This window comes from Puma concolor, chromosome B3 (assembly GCF_028749965.1).
Source record: "Puma concolor isolate L17-30 chromosome B3, mPumCon1.1.hap2, whole genome shotgun sequence".
NCBI lineage: Eukaryota > Metazoa > Chordata > Mammalia > Carnivora > Felidae > Puma > Puma concolor.
In genome coordinates, this window is record NC_141672.1 from 66,391,058 (window position 1) to 66,414,934 (window position 23,877).

The window sequence follows — 23,877 nt, forward strand, 5'->3', positions numbered from 1 at the left end:
GAGTTAGCATGTGTTTTTAATGGCAGGATAAGTGTAAGCACAAAGAAATATTTTAATGATTTTAGTATTGTTACTTATGAAATCATGTATTTATTAATTTTTATTAAATTGACAAAATCCATTATTATATGTCTTGATGGTGTGGAAAAAACACCAAATTATACATCTGGTAATCTTATTCCAAACTTCCCACATAAAATAAATGTAGAAGGGAGAAAGAGCAACGTCAGAGTCTATAATGTTGACGAACATGGCGGTTTACGTGGTAGACGCACAAAAGGTTTTGTGTACTCTGAAAGATCTTAATGTTCCCTATCTTATGCCTCTGTAGTTAACCATACGTGAAGTTACCTGAGCTAACTAATCAGCATTGGCCATTTTTTTTCCAATGTAAATTAGAGCCAAATTTTGTTGCATTTTACATTTGCTTCCCTTAAATTCACTTTTTTAAAGAACATACTCACCAGAGAGTTTGAGTTTTTCACTGTTGTGGAGTATCCAGGGCTGTCCATCCATGCACGGGGGGGTTGTTTCTCTTGTTCTTTGGAAGTCCTTTCCCAGGTTTTGAGGCACTTCTTTTCAACCAGGAGAGTACAAGCCTCAATATCAGTGATTCTTAAACATGATGTCATAAGGAAATTGTAACCAATAATAAGGTATCAATATTTAAAAATAATTTTTAAGTATGAATTAGCTTTGCTTCAAAGTTATGTATAGAGTAATGTCACTCCATTCAGCTGTATTACGATCCCCTTTATGAGTGGGAGATGGGCGGAGAGTCTTTCCTTACTGGAAATTGCTTATTAATGCTTGGTAAAAGCCTGGAAGGGTCTCACACATGTGAACATCTTCTAGTTTTGTGTGTTACAACAGAAAAGAGAATGATACAAGTTGCTTCATGCAAGGCCTTGTTATACTTCAAAACACAAGTGCAAGTAACATTGAATGTTTTCTGCATTGGTAAGGGCCCATCAATAAAGGATCAGTTGGTCTGAAGGCATTGGCCAAAATGCCTTTGCTACAAGAAACCATACTATTGTGGGCCTGACTTGCACACATCATTGCATTATTTTACTCTGTAAATGCAAGTACATGGCAAGTCTCATATTTAGAGGCCATTGCTATATAAAATGTATGTGGTTGCTTTTTAAGGAGGAGGAAGTAGTTAAAAGCCTTCCTTGAGTGACTCCTCCAAAAGCATGTGGCAGTGAGAGGTGGTAGGGCTCGCAAAGGTAAATTAACTTGTACCTTTCAGACATCTTCTATTCAATAAGAAGGCCCACCTATGGCCACAGTGGGTCTGTGGTGAATACTTATTTCGTTGGCGAATTCAGATTGTTAATAATGATCAGTACATGGGAAATGAAAGTGTATCTGAAACAATCACTGATTATGTTTTTACCTTTGTTTGGGATGAAAAATAAGTTTGAAAAACTGATTCTGAAATGGCCTGGATTTTAAAATGCTTTAGAAAAAAAAATAATTTGCTTTAGAAAAACATTTAGAGAAAGGATTCCAGTCTATCAGTGAATTGAAGTGAGTTTAGGTTATGTCAATTTTCCTGTTGGTTCTGACTGAACTAATGACTTAGTCTGTAATTGACTAACCCTCTAAATCAATCAAAGGCAGGCTATAATAAGTGAACTAAATTTAAATCCTTAAACCAACTGTGGTTGTGGAACAATCTTAAATTTATGAAACAAGGCACACTTTATGTTACTAAAGGTAATATGAAACTAAAATGGAGGCCTCAACAAAATCTAAAAAGCAAAAAATAACTAGGTGCTAACATGTTACATTGATTTTGCAATTGGAAATCTATCTGCCTGTAAGAAAATGGTGTCAGAATTTAGAATACCGTAGACCAGAAATGGGAAAGCTTTTTCTGTAATTGATCAAATCATAAATATTTTGGGCTTTGAATGCCATATGGTCTCTGTCACAACTACTCAACTCTGCAGTTTTAGTGCAAAAGCAGCCATAGACAATATGTAAACAAATGTGTGTGGCTATGTTCCAATAAAACTTTATTCATGGACACCGAAATTTGAATTTCAAATAATTTTCACATGTCATGAAATACTTTTCTGATTTTTTTCAACAATTTAAAAAGTAAAAACCATTTTTAGTTCATAGGCCAAACAATAATAGGCAGTATGCCAGATTTAGCCCACCCTGTAGTTTTCTGACCCCTACCTTAAACTAATAAAGCATGAGCTGTAAGAGTAATTTGTGAACTTCAAGACACATCAAAAATGTCAGTGACTCATTCATTCCTCATTAAAGAGTAGGTATTGAACAATATACTATACTTGACAAACACGTTTACCCTGAGTTCAATAATGAAGAAACAACTGGACACATCTAGATTGTGGGTCATTCTATTAAAGTGGCCAGGACTCTTCAGATATGTCAGCTATGAAAGACCAAAGAAGGAAAGAATAAAAGCACAGGGAAACTGTTCAAAGTGAAAAAGGCATGAGAACATGAAAGCAATGCATGAGCTTTGTTTGAATCTGGGATTAAAACAAAAACAACTATAAATGGACATTTTTAGGGTATTTGGAGAAATCTGAATATAGATTTGATATAGATTTTCAGATATTACTATATCAATGTTACATTCCTTGGGTGTTATGATGGTATTGTGGACTTGTAGAATAATATTTTTGTTCTTAGATGATTATGTTGAAGCATTTACAGATGAAGTGTTAGGATCTGCAATTTAATTTCAAATGGTTCAATCACAAAAAAATGTATGTGTGTAAAGAGAGAGAAAAAGCAAATGTGGTAAGATATTAACAATACATGAATCTGAGTGATGAGCATGCAAATATTGTACTGTTCATTCAACTTTTAAAAAGGTCTGAAATTCAAAATAAAAATTGAAAAAAAGTATATAAAGACACAGTTGTAAGTTTAATTGGTTCAAGTTAGAAAATTTGAAATACATTCATCAAAATTCTAAAAAATACTAAACTCATTTGGAAATTAAAATAATTTGACTTGTAAGAAATAGCTGGATTATTTCAGTGTGTTTTGATATTTGTATCTAATTTGTTCCCAGGAATTTTAGCATGGGTAAAACCTAAACTGGATGAACCAAACACAGCAAAATAATTAAACTCAGATTCGCAAAAGCCCTGAATTTAGATTGTTCTGTTGTTGTGTAAGATGTATATTTATTCAGTGACCAGAAATCTGAAATTTTGTTTCTGTAATTAAAAATTTCAAATACAAAAGAACATTTCACTTCTTCTAGTAGTCAGATCCAGATAATTCTGCATACTATTTTTGCTCACTATGTTTTCGAAAATGTAGAGAAACTAGATAGAAAACAGAATAAATGGGTCATCATTTAATTTGGAGAGATCATTCTATTCAAGGATATGAAAGGCACTTTCACAAGGAAAACTATAAACGCTTTGTAGGCAGAGACCATGTTTTAGTTGCCTTTGTATCTCTAATGCCAAACACAGTGCCTCACACAAGTAGCCACTCAATGAATGTTTGTTGAATGACTGAATAAATGAATAAATAAATGGGGGGTGGAGGACCCTGCTTGATATGGAAACAGATTAGGTCTGGATTTGATGTAAGGAAAAGATTCAAGAGGACTCCGGCACTAGACTGGTCCACTAAAGGATGTAATGGATTATTTATTTATTTATTTATTGAAATTTACAATAATAGAATAAACATATATCTTGAATATACTTTTAGAGAAAACCACTTAAATGTTCAGATATTTTTCTACATGTATGATGATGACAGTTCCTCAGTTTCAAGGATTCTGTCTGCTAACATTCATTCAGGTTGAAATGGGTCTGAAAATCATGGCATATGAAGGGCAGTTGAGGGAATGAAGAACAGAAATCATAGCAGCTGGGAGAAGACGAGTAACTGACCTCAGTTATCTTCAAGGTTGCCATGAGAAAGAAGGGGTACAAACACTCTGAGCGGCTCCTCAGGGTAGAGCTAGAATCGTGAGCAATAATGAAAGGCAGGGGGAAAGGCGCCCTATGCAGCTTTTAGCCACCTAAGAAAGAACTTTCCAACAAAGATACACTCCCAATCATGGGACAGCTTGCCTTAACAAATCACGAACCACTGTCACTGGAAGGTGTGGCAGATTTGGTGTGACCATTTTCAAGGATAACTGGGGAAGTCGTGCCTACACACAGCAAGAGGTTGAGGTGATTCCGTCTCTTCCAACCAGAAAAAGTACTGTTCAGTAAAAGTCATCTTACAAATTCAGTGTTAAAATTAAGTAGATAATTAGTAAATGAATATTTTTAATACCTCATGGTCTTAAACGAGCATATATAACAGGTAAATAGAACATAATGGTCAGTTTGTTCTTTGAAGGTTTTACCAATAGATGTGGCCCTTGGCATCACCCAAGGAAAATTTAGGTTGTCTCAATATATAAAACAGTTCAATACCTCAACAGGGATCCCGAATGCTCTTAGGTAGTTCAAGACTCTAGGGTTTCTTCTTTCTCTGCATTTCCGGTCACTATCCCTGCCTACTCTGTTACTTCAAGCCTCCCTTGTTTTCTACAGCTGCCTCCTAATGAGACATTTATCTCTAATCTCTTTCCCCTGTCATCATCTTGCCCACCGCTACTAGATGTCTGCCTAAAACTTCTTTTGAATAATTACTACCCATGCAAAAGCCTAGAATGATTAATCAATTTAGAAATACATATGGAAAAGATTAGAAGGGACATAACAATTCAAATTGTTATTAAAATGGGAAAATCATAGACTAGTATTTTAAAAATGTTCTTGGTGTTGTACTAATGTTCTAATGATAAATAAAATCAGGTGCAAAAGAAAGACGCCACAAAGTCTTACTACCTACCGTATTACCTACAAAAGCTCCAACTTAACTTTTTAAAAGACCCCTCATTAGGTCTCCCAGGCTGTTTTCCCACCACCTCTGCAAGAAAACTTCACTCCTTTTCTATGGTCTACCTTCTAGCCCCTTTCTTCCCTCTTGTCCCTCTTTGCTACTTCTGTCTTTGTGCCTCTTTTACCACTTTGCTCTGATCCTTGCCTGCAGGACAACCACTGCATCTCATTTGGGTGTTCACTCTGTCCACAGTGTAGGTAAACCTCCGAAGGGCAGGACCTTTGTTCATCGTTGCATTCCCCACATCTACAATAGTCCTTGCAGATAAAAGGTGTTAATTAACTATTGGTTGAGTGAATGATTGCATTACACATTTTTCTAGTTGTTTATATGTTATAGTGTAGGTCTCTCAAAATGAAAAGGTACATGTCATACATATTGCCTAATTCAATACTTCAACTCAGTAAATGTTTACTGAATACCTACTGTGTATCAGGCACTTTAGTAGGTGTTAGGATATAAATTAAAAACTGCATTTAACAAGAGCAGTAAAGACCAAATGGAATATTTTTCAGCTGATTTCTTTTTGCACAAAATAAATACACCTGAAATCTATACTCTAAATCAAAATAGTCAAGTTTTCTAGACTTTTCTACCATCTTTCTATCAAACCCATTCAAAAGAATTACATAGAATAAATATGAGACATATTAGGTATTCTGAAATCCAATATTAAACCATTAATGATAAGTAGAAATAAAATCTAAGATAAGTTTTTCTTGGTTTAGGGGACCTGGCATTTAATCATTTGTGTTCCAAGATCTTTGCAGTGATCAGAAAGATTTTGAAAATTGTAAAGGCTTCACATGTAGTTTAATTTTAAGCCTCTTATGCGATATGGATATTTTGGAAGCTACTACATATTCTAGTTCTTCCAGAACCAGATGTAATAATTTGGTAAAGAACACAGGTAGAAGAGATCACTGATTTTCCTTTTCCCCCAATGAACTATGTTTATTATGCCAATTTTAATTACCATGCAATCTAATGGTTTAAGGCTTATATTTTCCACATCACTAGACATCATAAACATGAAAGCATTTTATACTGTCATTATACATCAATGTTTGTACTTGGTTATACATATATACAGAAATTATTCACACATCTTAACCTTGCTATTTCCTCCTTTCAAACCAACATAATTTTACCGTGAAAGCAGCTTTTTAATAAATGGTATAAGAAATACAGCAAGGCACACTTTTTTAAAAAACTTTTTTCTCATTACCACCTCAAGAAGCATAAAAAACGAAAATGTTGTACATAATTTAATAGTAGAATGTCACCAGTTTATAATATACAACACCATATAGTTGTTTCTTGAAGTGCTGCATAGATAATTATTTTTAAAATGAAATAAATAAAATGGCGCTTTTATAAGTTGCTTAATTTTGAAAGAAGGACCAGTGTTTCTTCTGTATGCTGCAATCAAATCAAATGTTGGCCTTTTAGGTAAATCTCTTTCAATAAACATAGGCATCATACCATTTAAAAAAATCCAGATCGAAACATGAAATTGGTCAAGTACCGGCAAGGGGGGGGGGGGGAGGGGGTCATTCCAGGCAGGTGAATTTAATGGACCATCAATTTGGTGGACCGCAGAACTTTAAAGAGTAGATGGGGAGGGAGGAGGCAAACAGAAAAGTCTCGCTGGAGAGGCGGGGCTGGTAGAGGTAGCTTGGGAGAGGAATCCATGGGAGAACAAGCAGCTTTGCCGAACTTCAAAGACAATCACCTAAAGAAAACCAGTGCACAATCCAGATCACAAGGCTCATGTGGACAAATCGCATTCGGAGGGAAGTTTCATCTTGGGAGAGGTCAATGTAACAAATGGCAGTGACGTGATGGAACCACAGACCAGCCCAGGGTGGGACTATGAGGCCACCCCCGAGTTACAGCCAGGCTTATCTACAAGAAACAAGAAAGTGACAAGAAAAGGTATCAGAAGTGTCTGTTTCATTTGCAAAACCAGCCCTTTGAGGAATGCTGCCATTTTGGAACTACCTGCTGATATTCTGAAACAAGAAGATACATAAAACATAGTGATTTTAATAGCCCAAGATTCGTATTACTGACAACAGTGTTTCAGAATCCATTGAAAAACACATTGATTTTTTTTAAAGTGACATGGTTTTGAATAAAACAAGAAAAATCATCAAGTTTGACCTTTTCCCTGGATATAATCTGCTCTTCTGCTTGTGAACTTGGTTTCAAACACTCAAGATAGCTTCAAATCACTATGAAAATGTGAGGCTGCTGGCGCCAAGTGAAGCAGCAAAATATCAACAGTGATTCACCGACTGGGAACCTGGGCCCTCAGGTGGTTTAACCTTTACTTCAGTGACTGTATGTGTGACAGCAAAACTGAACAATTCCGCTATTACATAGTGGTAGAATATTCATAGCATCGTTATACTCCCAAATGTTTCAGCCCCTTGTCTGTAAAAGCAGATAACTTGGGCTTCTAGGTCAAATACGAATGCATTTCATTTAAGGTACAGATGCACTGTGCAAATAAGAATGACTCAATTATATCTGTACATCTTGATAGCTCAGATACAAATTCGTTCCAAACTCAGTCAGTTCTGCCTACTTCTAATTGGCTGAAAGCAACAAGTCGGATGTGAGGAACAACTGAATTCCAGGTACAGGCAGTACAGGATTTAGTTTCTTTAAGTCGGCTGACCAGCTCTCAAACAAAGCAGGCTTTTGCTTGTCTGGGTTTAAAAGGAGTTCTGATGTCTGATGTCAGTTTGCTTTATTATCCTTCTAGAACTAAATATTATCATTCTCCATCTTTCTCTTTCTGTATAATCTTGTAACCCGTTTAAAAGCCAGAAAAACTAGCAAATGTGGCTTGGGCTGAAGCCACAGGAAGCTGGGGAGAAAAGGCAGGTTCTCAAGAACATGGAGAGATAGAGAGATAGACAGGAACAGATGGGACAAAATTTGGTACAGTAAAATGCTTCAGTAACTCAAGAAAGATCATGGTGCATTGTTCACATGCTGAGGACATGACTCATTGGAAATCTGGACGTTGAGTAAGGAATCCTTAGGTGAGGCAAAGCTGGCCTTACTAAATGCTGGTATTTAAATTCTCTATGGATAATCAATTCTTTCAACTTGGCTCACTTGGAGAGGGACAGGCAAAATTGATTGAAGCACAGATCTGGGGTGTGTGTGTGTGTGTGTGTGTGTGTGCTTGTGTGTGATAGGTGATGCCCAATAAAATCTTCATTATTTAGCATGGTAGGGCTAGTTACTCAGAAGGGCTGGATAATTTTTTTTAATTTTTAAATTTTATATTTTTAAATTTTTTAAAAATTTATTTTTCAGTCAGAGACAGACCATGAGCAGGGGAAGGACAGAGACAGAGGGAGACACAGAATTCAAAGCAGGCTCCAGGCTCTCAGCTGTCAGCACAGAGCCTGATGCAGGGCTCAAACCCACGAACTGCAAGATCATGACCTGAGCTGAAGTTGGATGCTTAACCGACAGAGCCACCCTAGCGCCCCCAGAAGTGCTGAATAATTAAAAAACATTTCACATCCACCAGAACCTTAATTTATTGAGGTGATTTTAAAGGTAACTTTGATAAGATTATACTTGTATTCTTTAGTGAAAAATTAATAAACTATCACCAAGAGTAGTTTCTTAAATCTGCTTGGCCAGCTTCAGATCATATTAAATACTTAGTGTCAATCAAACGAACAGCATAAGAACTTATGTTGTATATGTGAGGAATGTGTGCTGTTCAAGTTTTCTCAGTTTGTAAAAACTGAGTAGCAGCAATTTTACTAGGTATGTGTATGCTCGAGCATGCGTAATTATAAGTAATTGCTGAAAATCTAAAATCTTTGAACTACCAACAATCAAATTTGCAGACCAATAAGATAGGAAAAGCAATGGAGCTAAAAAGATCTGAAGGAAATCTATGAGTCCTAAGTAAACACAACCCCTCCAACACATACACATACACACACAAACACACACACACAAACAAAACTGAAAAACAGAGTAAACCAAAAGGGAAAAAGAAAGGACACACTGGCTGCATGTGATGAGTTAAATTTTTATACCACAGGATTTATCCAGCCTGAAGTTTACGGTTAAATCATTCACCAAAGATCAGAGGCTTATGATGAGGATTATGAAGAAATAACTGTCAGAATACAGCAGAAAGATTAGTGCAAAGTACATCTCTTAGGCAGGTCCTAGGAGGCACTCTAGACATACATTATGTGCTTCCTCCAAATTAGGCAGAAATATCTGGATCTACCCAGTTACCTTTCCTTTGATGTGATTTGCTAGAACTGACCTCTCTATTTTTGTAGAAACATGACACATAAATGAAAATAGTGAAAAGCACAGCAGTGTGCCTAGAAATCAGAGGAAATGCATCCTGTGTTAGATCATGTTTAAAATTCCAGCGGTTTCAGTGGGTTTTTAATTGGAGCAGTAATTGAAAAACCTTCTCAAAAATTTTTGAAAAAAAATATTTGTTACCATTGCAGACTGTATCTGCTATTCTAAGTTGAAGTTCCTCCAGATGACATCATAATTTCATCACCTGAGAACTTATTTCTTAAAAAAAAAAAAAACAATAGCCCAGCAAATTGAATATGTGTATTTTATTACCCTGATAGAGCACCCTGACTGATGGTTTTGAAGTGACTTTAAAAAGTAGACCACTTTTTGCTCCTTTGAACCTTGTAGGAAGAACAATGAGAACAGTTAAGCTTTTAGAGACATGAAGTCTCATATTTACCAAATAATTTTACTATGTATTCTGATAACACCAAGGGCATGTCAATGTTTTGAGATTAAATAACTCATCCTGGTTAGTAGTATTTTAACAAAATGTAAATGTTTGTACCCAGGTACCCAAGGCTAATGACTGGTGAAAAATCTGGGCATTCGGGTATTTTGTCTGCATGATACTGAGAAAAATGAATAGGGCAGTAAACATGGCTATTTAAATGGCCCTCGGGTGATAATAAGTCACTTGGGGGCGATGTGAGTTCTGCAGAAGTAAAATCTGGCTGCTTCCCCATTGCCTGAGATAGGGCCAGGAACCACATCTCGGGGGTGGGGCAGGAGGGGTGCTCAAGAAAATATTGCTGGCTGGCAGGCGGGCTAGCTGATAGGTTTACACTGTGGTGTCGGTAAAAGGTGAGGGATGCACAGATCCAACAGCACTTTCACTTCCCCGGGTCTAAAGATGGAGCTCCTTGTCATTTACATGTCAATTCTCTATCTATGTAAGGGACAGAAGAAATTCCCAGAGTGCCTAAAAGGGAAGAGTGTGACCCGGAGGCTTCTCCAGTGCCAGAGCTTCTGGAGCTCCGGATCTCAGCATGACTGGTGACTTGAGAGTCATGGTCACATGATATGCTCAGAGTGGTGTTACTTTCAAGCCTTTTATCCCCTTTCAGAAAGCAGAAATCAGCCAGGCTCCGCCAGCCTCTGCCGAAGTTGGCAGAGCCAGCAGTACAATCGGTACTAATAGAACTTGTTTAGAAGCAGCTTATGGAATTGCAGTTACTCTCCCTTAATGGTCAGTTTTACTGCATACTGATGGAGAATGTGATTATAGGGTGGACATGTTTCACAGAAAATACATTTCTCTCTCTCCTACTTTTGTTCCCACTTGCAGCCAATTGTAAATTGAGTCTGAAACACAGAAAATTAGTTGAGCTACATGAGTAAGTAGGATGTCTTTCTTCAGTTTTGCATACTGAGTTTATTTTTAGGGTATATATATGGTATAGATTCCCCCCTCCCCATTTCTAGCAGCTCTACATGGAATCACACATTTTAATGAGCTTAGGGCACAGGTGTTGCAGGAAAAAAAAATAATGATGTTTGCCATTCATCTTTCAAATTAAATAATGTGTTTTTAAATAGTAACTTTTTTCATAATACATTATGGGAACAACATTTATCTGTCACATTTTAAAAGATGTATTTGTAATAAATGTAAATTACTTTTAGAAAATCAGTAATTAGGCTCATCAAAAAATAAACAATCTGCCACAAAAAAGATAATCTTTAGCATAGTTAAGTATAATAACTGTTATTTGAATAAGTTAACAAATTAGGGTAGATTGCTTCTGTAATTCATTTCCTATAGCACGAGTTTAGGTTACGGCATTAAGCTTCTTGGAGTGGGGGCCGGAGACACCATTCGGCACCTCATACTTTGGTGAAATACAACTCTCAACATTCAAAAGCTCAAATTTTCTTCTTTAGACTTGATTGAGAAAGTATATTCATCACTGGGGTTTAGAGATGGAAAATAACAGAATTTTTGTGTCACTTTCAGAGCTATATCATCATCTCAGAATAATCAATCAATAGCTGTCTTATTAAATACGAAGAGTGGAATGACTTTCTTAAAAATTTTGATGGAAATCAGCCTGTCACCTTGAGGCAAAATTCAAAAATTCTGTTTTTATCAAAACGCCATTAACTTGTCATGTATTCTCTCTGCATTTGCTTTCTGGGCCTGTTCTTGGTCTGTGTGTGGATAAATAAAAGCTTCTTCTTTAACATCAACTTTCCCCTCCTGTTTGAATCCTCAGACTCGGCCATGATCAGGAGCTGTGACAGCACAGCCTTCCACTGGGGAAGCAAATGTGATGATAGTTACATTAGACAGAAGCATAAAAGGAAGGCCCAGATCAGGAGATGCAGCCTTTAACCTAATCATTGTTCATTTCCAGGCACTGAAGGGTGTGGGCATCTCTGCGTGCAGGAAACTGAAGTGGGAAGCATTGTCACTGTGCATGCATTTTGATCAGAGGCTATAATTGTAATTGGGAGAACCTTTTTTCCTCCCTCCATGGAAGGTCCTAAATTATCTGGCTACTGCCTCAAATTTTGTATTCTTCTTGCCAGAATGATGTCATAAAGATAATGTCACTAAAAATGTCAATTGTGACTGTTTCTCTCCTTTTTGCTTCACAGTTACTTGCATTGTTGGGAATATGCCTTCCACCTAAATGTCTTATTCAGATCAGTATCTGCATGACCAGTCATTTTGACTAGTCTGTTCTCCTCTCTCCTATCGTGGCATTGTTGACTCATACACTAAATATGTACATTAAAATATATTAAAAATATATATTAAAATGAGGACTATACATACCTTTCAATGAGATGATTTTCATGCGTGGAGAGGGTTGCATTCTACCTATGCATATTTTTGTGTTGTTCTTCATGAAGATTTAGGTTTTCTTCACAGGTTAAAGTTTTGGGGTTGGGATGCAAGGCAGCCTTGTCTTTTGGCTGCTTTGCCTTTGAGGAGAGCCCTGGAACTCTAGATTTGGCTGAAGCAGCATTATGTTCTCCTGGCATTCCAGATTCACCTGTGTTTTCCAAACTTTCCTTTTCACTGCCCAGCCTTGAAGTAGTTAACTCTGAGCTTTTCCCATGGACAGTAGCTCGGGGTAAACCACCCCCTTCCTTTCCAACATCAGATTCTTTCAGATGGGGAGAACCTGAAAGAGCCACCATGTCTTCCTCATCGGCCACAAAAGAAATATCATTGAACTTAGAAGAGCCAGATGCTGCTTGTTGTGGCAAGGCAGCTTCAACGGAAACAGGTTCATTTGGAGGAGCATTGGGGAGGCAGGGCTCAACTCCATCTGGGTCATCTTCAACACAGGCCTCAAAGAAGCATTCCGTGTCCTCCTTGTCTTCTAAGCCAGAATCGCTAATGTCCAGTGGCAATGGAGTGTTGCTCTTCTCTTCTACGTAATTGGTGACCTCCCCACAATCACTGTCATGAGATGAGAGAGATAAATAGGAGTAAAAGTCCCCTTTTCTCAGCTGGATGGGCCGGTGAGAATGTTCTAACACCTTCTCCTTGATTTGAGTTAATGAGGTAGGAGCAGCTGCCTCATTTTCAGGTTGAGATTTACTTTTTAGGGCCGTTGAAGCCATGTCAATGATTTCCTTAACAAAGTCATGTACTGAGCAATCTTCAGCATCTTTTTGATGGAAAACATCTGGCTCACAGTCACAACAGGAAATGTTGTCACTGACAGAAACATTCTCCTCTGTTTCATTTTGTTCAAGTGCTAGGCAGCAGGGAGCAGATTTTCCAGCCATATTTGGTACATCATTAGGTGGAGGTTTCAGTACCTCAGAATCCTGTCTATTGATAATGCTGGTTTCTGAGGGCAGTTCTGGGCAAGACTTCTCAGTGGGAATAGAAGCAGTAGTTGGGTTTTCAACATGGTGGTGGTTTTGACATTTCTTTGGACGATGTCTAACGGTTTGGGGAACAGATTCTTTTCCAGCAATATTTGAATCATCTGAGCTATCCATAAATACTTTACACTTACAATGCTCACTGTCTGAATTCTTTTTCCCAGTTGAACCAAGATTATCTGATTCCTTTGAAATCCCATTCTGTTTGTCTTTCTGCCTTTCTGGAGTGCCTTCAATATTGCCATTTTCCATGTCAGCCACATATGGATCTTTATTAACTTTGAAAACATTTTTCTTATTTTCACCCTTTGTCCCTATCTCATGGGTGTTGGATAAATTCTTACCATTTCCATTATTTTCAGAGAGACATTTTATGGAGCTGTTTAGTAGAGCCTCAATGTTCAGGGTATCAGACGGATTGGTCATCTCACTACTACTTACATCCTTACTGCCCTTTATTTCATCACTGATAGTACACCTTCTTTTATCTTTTGTCAAGGAAATCTTTGGTCTAATCCAGGTCTGTAGTTCATTCTTTATATAGTCCAGCCCTGACATCAAGTTGCATTCTTCATAAATTTCATCATCTGTTGCAATACTGGAATCATCATCTTCATCTTTGATGCATAGCTCTTCTTCTGTCAAGGTGAGGGTAGAGCTGGAAAGGAGGTCACTGTCATCTTCATCATCAGTGCAAGCAGAGGTGCAAGAGACATTAACAATCATGCTGACATTGACGTCGCTTTCATCAGCCACAGAACGAGTCAGGCGCTTCCTGAATGATGCATTTGATTCCGGGACCTTGTTCTTGTGTAATACAATATCCTCTGAGCAAAGAGAGAGCTCATCACTGCTACTAAGTTCTGTAAGAGATGCTGGCGAGTCTTCATTGATAGAGGATGCTATGTCCAATGATAGCTGGCCAGTAAAGGGCATCTTTTGGGAACTACTTTGGAGAGTGATATCAGAAACACTTCGCTTTATCTTTTGCTCTGAAGGGCTCTGGATATTCTCTAAACGATTCAGGAGATCTAATGTCCTTTTACTCAGTTCACCAACTGAGCCACTGCTCACACTTATGTCCCCAGAGCTGTGACAGCTAAAAAGATCCTCATTGCTTTTATAGGATGTCAACCAACTTTCTAAAGAAGTGCTTCGCTGGAGGCTGTCACTGCCATTTTTAAGGATGCCCAATCCAAATAAATCACCCCCTGGAGAAAGAGACTCAATAGATGAACTATGTGATAAAAGGGAGAGCTGTCTGGCATTCTGCATGCCAGTGAATGTCTTCTCCACATCGCCACTTTTATATGAGTTTCGATCCATTTCATGGGATGCACTTGCCAAAATCTTTTCATGGGGAGGTGCATCTGGTTGTAACTCTGTAGCCTGATGTTTAGATTTGCAGGATTTTTTATCAAAATAAAAACCACGAAGCAGGGGATCCTCCACATGTGCTTTTTCACTTTGTGACTGTTTCATTATCATTGGCAATTTGAGTTTTGAGCCTTGGAGGTACGAGTAATCATAAAATGTAAACACATCATGTTTTCCTTGTAATTCTTCTCCCAAACAATCAGGGGTATATTTGGTAACACTGTTTAAATCTCCAACTTTTCCATTTACACAACCCACTGGTGAAATGGATGGCTGAGAGCTATTTGGAAGCTTAATACGTTCCTCCTCATCTTTAAATTTTTGCTTTAACACGTTAACTGCATCTCCCATTTGTGGGTCCAGATGTTCAGTTTCAGGGTTACTTGGGGACCCATCCACCATATTGAGCAAGCACATTTCAGAGTTGGTAGTGGTTTCAGTGTCTCCCTCGCTGACGATTCCACTCTCACTGCCTGAATTCTGGCTCATGTCTCCTCCATGGCATGGGCAGGGCTTCACCAAACTGGAACCTCCTAGAAGGTCTGGCAAAGACTTGGTAGATGAAAATGAAGAGTCTTTACTGAGACTCTTAGTTAAAACACTAGGCTGTGTCATGCTGGTGAACTTCGGGTTGTTTTTCAAGAACGGCATGCTGCTGTCTTCATAGAGTTCAACGTTGTGAAGGCTGTACACTTGGTAAATGTGTGGACTAGAGGGGACAGTGACACTTGAGGCATACTGAGACCCCCCATGGTCACCTGCCTCTTCTTCATAACCAGGGTCCTCACCACCTATCTCTTCAAGCTTTAAGGAAGGCATGAGAGGTTGGGGTTCTTGATCAAGGTCATTTGACTCTTCATTCAAACTAATTAACTTGTTACTTATGTCAGTTTCATCCCATTCCAGGGCATCCTCACTTGTCCCATTTAGGTCCATCAAGCCAGGATCAATCACATTCAAAGTCTCCTGTGTAGGAGAAAGGGGAAAAAAAGAAGAATTAGGGAACACATGTATGAACACTTTATCCATTCAAAATCTCTTGGAAGAGTCAGGAAAGAAATTTTCCCCAAGCATGGATTTGAAAGAGAACATAATTATCAGCTCTATTCTTCTCTGGAATAACAACCAAAATTATTGAAATAGGTTTTTCTATCAATAGCAATTTGTCACTGAAGGCAATCACATTGATTAAAGTGTAAGATTATTACAGTCCAGTTGTAAGTTTTGGAATTAACCATTTCCTATTGATTCTTCTACATTCTTAACCTAGGATTGGGAGAAGATAAAACTGTAAGGTAAATTGAGGTAAGTAGAGGACAGCCTACGACATCTTTAAGGCACATTCACTCTGATGCTCTTCATTCGGCAGTCCACAGTGGAATACTATCTACACCTACAAATGGCAAACCCCCTCTTGCATCTAATTCTTGGTTTTCCGTTTGAAGCAGCCTTTGCTTTGGGGAAATGGGAAACACTTACGGCCACCTGTAGAATGATTCATGGTCAGAGACCCTTCCTTGTCTATCCTTTCTTCTGCCATCCCTTTTAGGGCTTTCTGCCTCTTGAGAATTTGGCCCTGCTCCCAAATAGACCCAAGACAAGCAACACCTGACTGGTTTTCTCACCTATATCTTTCTGGACCCTGAGTCTTGGGCCCCAGTTCTCTCAGTCTCTCTCTTCCCCAGTCTCTTTCTATGACAGAGATTCTACTTTGATCTTGTTAACTTTTCTCACTATTGTCAGTCCTGCCCCTATTTATTACAGGCCCCTAGGGCCCGCCTCTAGCCCTAGAATAACAACTATCTGGGGCGCCTGGGTGGCGCAGTTGGTTGGCGTCCGACTTCAGCCAGGTCACGATCTCACGGTCCGTGAGTTCAAGCCCCGCGTCGGGCTCTGGGCTGATGGCTCAGAGCCTGGAGCCTGTTTCCGATTCTGTGTCTCCCTCTCTCTCTGCCCCTCCCCCGTTCATGCTCTGTCTCTCTCTGTCCCAAACATAAATAAACGTTGAAAAAAAAATTAAAAAAAAAAACAACTATCTGAAGACTTTTCTGGCTCTCAAGTTTGATTTAGCCCAGATTCTCTTGTGCTGCACTCTGCCAGCACAGTTGAGATCCTTGATCTTTCCTTGGACTTCCTGGTTTTAACTTGGTTTAAGTAGAGCTTGACACATAGTGGGACACAGTGGTTTGAATGAGTTCCTGGATCTGTCCAGAATCCTTCACCATCCTCACTTGCTGTCCAGCTGTCTGGATTCATGCTAGAGCCAAGAGAGGTGATATGAGTGTGCAGGCCCTGACAGGTTCACCTATACACAGAAACTCAAATAGAATTTTCAGCTTGGCTTATGTTTATGCAGGGTCGTCAGGCAGATGACCATGGCTCTGAAACTATGCAGAATGGGTGAAATGCTGACTTTGCTGCCTACCAGCTGCGTGGCCTTGGGCAAGTTTCTTAGCCTTTCAGAGCACCAATCCCTTTACATCACTTGTTAAGGGGGGCTAGGACTATCTATATTTTGAGAGAATTCTGAATACTAACAAGCTAATGCTTTCAAAGAGCTTGAGGAGGCCATTGATATAAGGTAGCTATAATTCTGAATACATGTAGCAATGCTCTAGAGTGGGTTCAGTCCATTCATAATGGGTTCTTCTTGCCCACCTTCTTCTCTCCTTCTCATTATTCCTTTCAGTTTGTCCTAAAAACCATAAGGGATTCATGATATGGTAGGTAGAGAGAGATGTCACACAGTATAATAGGTCAGCATATTTGCATTACAATTCAGAATTATTTTAACAGTCTGGTTGAAAAACAACCAATGATGCTTTTTTCCTCAGTAGTGGGGAAAAGGCTTCACCAGCAGCCCACTCACAAAACTTTCCTAAGAAGCCCTCAATCCTTCCTGAAACTAGTACTTAAAGGATACCACACAGTCTCATTAAGTGTAAAATACCCATTAGCACTTTATTATACTGGATATGTAAGAGATTATCTGTCTAGCCTACTTAAGTTTAAAAGAGTCCAGTTACAAAGTAAACATTAATTAAAGGATATTTTTAAATTTTATAACAGAAATCTTTCTTGCTGCCAATGTTAGAGCAGTTAATCTAGAACACTGGCAGTCATCATACTCACTTAGGTATGGAGTACATTCACGGTGATGAATTTTTATTAGAATTTCTGTTTATTCTTTGCTTGCCGATAAAGGAAGTACTAATGGCCGGTTAGTATGGCTAATGAATGTTAACATCTTCAGCTGTAGAAACAATCAATCAGTCTAATCAAATAGTGTATTAATTTCAAATAATATCTTGCCTGACACTGTACTCTGAGAGTGCTAATAAATAATTGAACCAGTCTTTCAAAGAAGCTCCCTTTGTAGCTCTCTGGTCGACTTAAACATTTAGCAGCACAGATTTTCCCTGGGAGTCCCAAACCTGGGGGCTCACTCTAGATGCAGGAGTTGTTCCATCTGGGTGTGCGTCAGAAGCCCAGCCCACGTGATGCCTATAACTTGGACTTGTCTTCCGTGACACAGTTGTTCTCTGACCAAATGCTGCCTCTGTGACTTTACAAATGTAAGCCTCAAAACTTATAGCAGCACCTAAAAGAGCAAATCCTTTGCTCAATAAAATAGTTGGAGTGGGAAATTTCCATCAGAAAAGATTACACTTTTGGATGTAATGCTGTCCTTTCCCCTCCTTAACTCTCTCTTCCTCTACATCTCTTAAATTTATTGTAACTGCTGACATTTTTTATATGTCAATTCCTGGGAATACCTGACAAGATACTTTAGAAAAATCATTCACTTTAGACTTTAAAGTTTACATATTAAGGAAGTGCTATTTGTTCTGCCCTCATTCACTCCCTTCTGTTGTGGATTAAATTCTGTCAATATTTTCAATAAAATCTCCATTTCCTCAAGACTTAATGTCAAACATAAAACATCCCCTGGGGGCCAGAGAGTGTGTAAAGTTTCTGAGAGGATGGGCATTGGAATATTTATATAACTAAAAAGTATCTGTGAGAAAAATGATGCATGTTAGAGTGATGTAACTGGCAGGAAAGTTATTTGGTCGAATGCTCTCTTTGATGATGGCTCAATGGCCAATAATGCTCAAGCTAATTAACTGTATTTTGTTGTTGTTTTCTAGAGGTTCTGTCAGGTACTTTTTTTAAAGACACAAATGTTCCTGTCTTTGATACAGTGATAAATCAAAAATGAATTCAGACAAAATCTAAGAATATTTGACTGAAACCAAAAGGATGGTGAGTAGTACATGAGGTTCCAATAGAAAGTCTGCAATTCAGGGATAATTCAGAATTAAATTAATTTGTGCAAGGGTCCATCATTCATAAACTTTGCCTCACTGGTATAGAATTTGGCCTAAACCTAAAGCTCTATATAAATAACGGTGGGCACACACACACACACAGCCCTTCAAGATCTGCTCAAGAAACAAGTGGAATTAATTGGTGCTCTTTTTTTCTTTGTTTTATTCTTGGAAACAGGTGGTTTATTTCAACACAATATATACAGAGAAAGTGAAAGGGGCTGGAGAAGAGATGATGATGTTGGTGAGAAAATGAAGATTCCAATTCTAGTAAGTAATATCTATCCAAACTCATTTCCTTCTGCATTTGTATGGCTTCAATTGAATTAGGTCTTCCAGGATCACATTTCTAGGATTTTCTAAAAATTTTAGGTTACATTGTGGGTTTTTGTAAGAGATGAGAAACACATACCGGCTAAAGAATGGGGACAAAGGAATCTGACGTTCTATAAAACAAGCCAACAGAGATACAATACAGCTACTTCTAGACTCCTTTAATTTCCTTTAAAAGGTTGCATCTTTTGAAAAATTAAAGAATGTCAGAAAGACCAGGATGAACTGGATGTTCCAGTCGAACTTCTGGCACTCTACACCTTTAGGAGGTCTTGCAATTTGTGTTCCCCCCATTTATTCTAGATCCAGGAGATTATTAAAGCAACACCACTTGCAAAGTCCTGGGAAGAGAGTTTTATCTATAGAAAAGTGAAATACAACAGAAACACACAAATAAATAAAAATGATAACATAAACATCATTAATTATAATCAAATAAAGATCTGCATGTCTACCCCTGGTCTACCCCAGGAGACCACATGGAAGTTTGAGGTGATGGACAGGAGGGAGAAATAATATACATAGATCAGGGTAGGGGAATCGAATTAAACAAGGGGAAATTTCAACTTTCATATATTCACTGTGCTTTTTTTGATGCAAATCTTTCCCCTTGTATCCCCCTCCAAATCTAAAACCAAAGTATCTGAACATTAGATGCATAATTATTTCCCTAAATTTGACTTGAGTAGATATTTTCTCAAAAAACAAAACAAAACAAAACAAAAACACCAACACCCATAACAAACCACTAGTCCTCAGAAAATGCAAAGACAGCTTTTAAGAGAACTCAGGGTTTGTAGTACTCTGCCTCTTTTTGGGCAAAGAATAGATTCAAGGTTGGAATGAAAAAATATAGATGAAAAAAGAAATAGAATGAAAAGCAAAAATTTTCACTGCTTATCAATCATTTTAGGATTTAGGGCAGAATCTCAAATAGATCTGAGTGTGAATCCTGGATGCCCCCCAATCCCACCTTACATGTTAGCTCTGTGATCCTGGGCAGGTTCTTTGACAGTTATGTAGTTATTTAGTTCAACTAAAATAATTTGTATATCCAAGAAAACTATAGTACATTGAGTCTACCTTAGGGGGTGTTGGGAGCTTCAAATGAGAAAATGCATGTAAAGTCCTACGGAGGGGGTGGGAGGCTGGTACACAGTAGGTGCCAATGACTGGTAGCTCTTGGCATAGATTCCCCATGCTGAAAAGGGGGAAGAGAGTGTGACTAACCATTAAGTAACTGTAACCATGTTTGCATGAAGATTGGTGGTTGGTTGGCTAATCTTTTTGTACAACCACATGCATGGAGTTTAAGGAAATAAACATCAGTTAGACCCTTTACTCACTCCCATTGCACTGTAAATGGGGTGTGGGTTTGTCTTTCCATGTCCTGGCTGGGCTTAGCCCTCAGGAATAACCAGATGAGAAAAGACACCTGCCCAGCCTTCTGCAAGGCCCATAACTCAAGCACTTTCTATTTCCTGAAAATAATCTTTTTTTTTTTTTAAAGGCAGGTCCATTGTCTGTGAAATCCTATCACAACTGACACATGAGAGCAATCAAATCCTGCTCACTATCTATCAGATTGACAATAATGTTAAAGTAACTTGTCTCAGCTCAGAAAATGCTTTGAAAGTCTATCTCACACTAATGATCAAAAACTGTTCTAGCGAATGCTCTTTTTCAATAACAAAGCTGATCAGAAACTCAAAACAGACAAGTAAAACCCAAAGTCATCTCACAAATCTCACTAAAATGAGTACTGACATGGACATATTTCCTAGTCTTGACTATACAGACATTTCTGAAATAGTAGAAAATGAAAAATCCATTAGATGTTGTTTTAAAGTACGTTTTACAATAGCAAAAATTGTCTTAGTTCTCAACAGGGACCAGAGACAAAAGAGATCCAATATTAGGAACCAGGGGTTTTCCTCCCAGATATAAACCCCATGAGGGCAGGGGCTCTGTCTTGTCTCCACTAGAGCCCCAGAACCTTCAACAGTGCCTGGGAGAAAGCAGGTTCTCAAAAAATGAGTGAACTGAATGAGGAAAGACTGGGCTGTGGTCTCACAAACTATTGTAGAGATCTGGGGAAAGGTCCCAAGGTTAAATTCTGCCACAGTGAAACACCTGGAGAATTTCTGACTTTCTAGCTGCTACCTCCTAGTTTAAAAAGCTAGTATCCTCTGGGCACCTGGAGGCTCACTCGGAAGACTGACTTCCACTCAGGTCATCATCTCACAGTTTGTGAATTTGAGCCCCACATTGGGCTCTCTGCTGTCAGCACAGAGCCTGCTTCGGATCCTCAGTCCCCCTCCCTCTTCCCCTCCCCCACTGGTTCTTTTTCTCTCCCTCAAAATAAATAAATAAGCTTAATAATAAAAAAAAAAAAGCTAGTATCCTCAAAAACATCATGCTCAGTGGAAGCCATATAGAAAAAGCCATATACTGCATAGCTTCATTGATATGAAATTCCAGACTAGGTAAATCCATAGAGACAATAAAAATTGGGGGTCACCAGGAGCTTGGGGAAAGGGAAAAGGGAAGGAATTGCTTAATGAAATATTTTGAAACTAGACAGAAGTGATGGTGACACCACATGTAAATGCCAGTGAATTACTCACTTTAAAATGATTAATTTTATGTTATGTTAATTTCACCTCAGTTGAAACAAACAAACAAACAAACAAACAAGCAAGTGAATAGGAGTCTTTAGTCCTGTTGGGTTTCAAAAAACACAGGACTTCATCACTCGATTGAGGAACTTGCTTATAAAAATATTAAAACAGATAATATTTCTGAATTCATTTATATCTCTGTGCATATATTATCAATAAAGTAATTTTATATCACAGGCTTCTTTGGTCTGCACACATGCTCATCATTTTCAGAAATGCTGAAGAAAAGAACATCCTGTGTATAGTACTTCTCTCAGCTCAACTTCACTCATTTTGATGCAGCAGTCTCTTTTGAGGAGAGAGGAGTAGGATTAACAGAGCCCTTATTTGCTGGGATAGTCCAATCTCCTTCGACCTTATTTTACGTGATTCCTCTATAGTAGTTGACTCCATTTTTTTCTTGAAATTTTCTCCTCTTTTGATTACTTTGATGCTAAGCCTTCTTATAAAATCCACTTCAGCTGCCTTTTAGATGACAGTGTGTCTCACAGTCCTGTCTTGCCTCTTTTCACCCTATAGTCTCCGCTGCCACATTGCTGTTGTCTATTATTTTGAAGGGTATATAGGCTGTGTTGAGAAAAGAATTCAGAGAAAGTATTGGGGGAGGGGGACACTGCAAGAAGAGGGAACAATAAGCAGCGAAGGCAGATGGGATAGAGCTTTATGGGTACTTTCATAGGAGGGAAGAGCAACCAGCAAAGGAAACAAACAGCAGGGAAATCCAAGTAGGACTGGTATAATATTCTGGGAGCTGTGAGAAGGGGACGTTTAAAGTAGTGGGTGGGTAAGGGTGTTATAAGAGCAGAAAAGGTAAGAATGGGAGGTGAAGGAAAGTCACTGAATTAGCAAGAAGAAAGTTATTTGTAAACTGAGAGAGGTCAGGTCCTAGAGGCCGGTGGGTGAGGAAATGAGGAAGAGACTAGCCAGAGGAATCCTGGTTCCACAGTAATATTGCTGTTGAAATTGGGAGCCCTGTCCTCACAGGTGCTATTCACCACCTTTCTTGCCCTCCAGGATCAGTCTTGGAAGGAAAACAGAAGTGAAGAAACCATGGTAGCCAAGGAATGTATAAGGTTTAATAAACAAGGTGATCATGAGGCTTTAGGAAGGAATTCTATAGAGAAAAGATGGATACACAAAGTATAAGCACTTCTTTCTTTAGGAAGGAATTCTATAGAGGAAAGATGGATACACAAAGTATAAGCACTTCTTTCTTCCCTTTCTACAACTTCAGTTTCTCTGGAGGGCCTGCTCCACAGGACTGCTGTTTAGATTAAGAAGCAGTATGTCTGGAGCACCTGGGTGGCTCATTCAGTTAAGCATCTGACTCTTGGTTTGGGCTCAGGTCATGATCTCACTGTTCCTGAGTTGGAGTTCTGCATTGGGCTCTGTGCTGACAGCACTGAGCCTGCTTGAGATTGTCTCTCTCCTTCTTTCTCTGCCCCTTCCCCACTTGTGCTCTTTCTCTTTCAAAATAAATAAATAAATAAATAAACTTTAAAAAAAAAAAAAAAGAAGCAGTATGTTTGTGCCAATAAATTAAAGAGATTTATTTATTTAAAAAAATTTTTTTAATGTTTATTTATTTTTGAGAGAGAGGCAGACAGAGTGTGAGTAGGGGAGGTGCAGAGAGAGAAGGAGACACAGAATCCGAAGCAGGCTCCAGGCTCTGAGCTGTCAGCACAGAGCCCAATGTGGGGCTCAAACTCATGGACTGTGAGATCACAACCTGAGCTGAAGTCGGATGCTCAACCGACTGAGCCACCCAGGTGCCCCAAATTAAAGAAATTTAGGTGTTGTCATAATTACTAAATAACTATTAGGTGCAGTAGCCTAAGTGTTGGCAGTATTAAAGCTAGGTGACAAATGCCTTGCTTCAAGCTATATTTTTCTTTTTCTTTTTTCTTAATTTTTTTAATGTTTATTTATTTTTGAGAGAAAGAGAGACAGAGCGTGAGCAGGGGAGGGGCAGAGAGAGAGGGAGACACAGAATCAGAGGCAGGCTCCAGGGTCTGAGCTGT

At 38.5% G+C, this 23,877-nt stretch overlaps 1 protein-coding gene across 6 annotated transcripts in view; it reads right to left on the minus strand.

Moving 5' to 3' along the window:
* Window positions 1-2,010: 2,010 nt before the first annotated feature.
* Window positions 2,011-23,877, minus strand: part of AKAP6 (A-kinase anchoring protein 6) — a 493,633-nt gene continuing 471,766 nt past the window's right edge. For 5 of the 6 annotated variants that reach the window (XM_025919741.2, XM_086709961.1, XM_086709963.1 and 2 more), the window contains 2 exons: window positions 12,068-15,477; window positions 2,011-6,825 (listed from right to left, as the gene is read on the minus strand). In XM_025919741.2, coding sequence (XP_025775526.1) covers window positions 12,109-15,477 — 3,369 coding nt within the window. In that variant the 3' untranslated portion in view covers window positions 2,011-6,825; window positions 12,068-12,108. Of the gene's footprint in view, window positions 6,826-10,962; window positions 11,196-12,067; window positions 15,478-23,877 lie in introns of those variants that run through there. The other variant, XM_086709965.1, reaches the window with a different exon arrangement.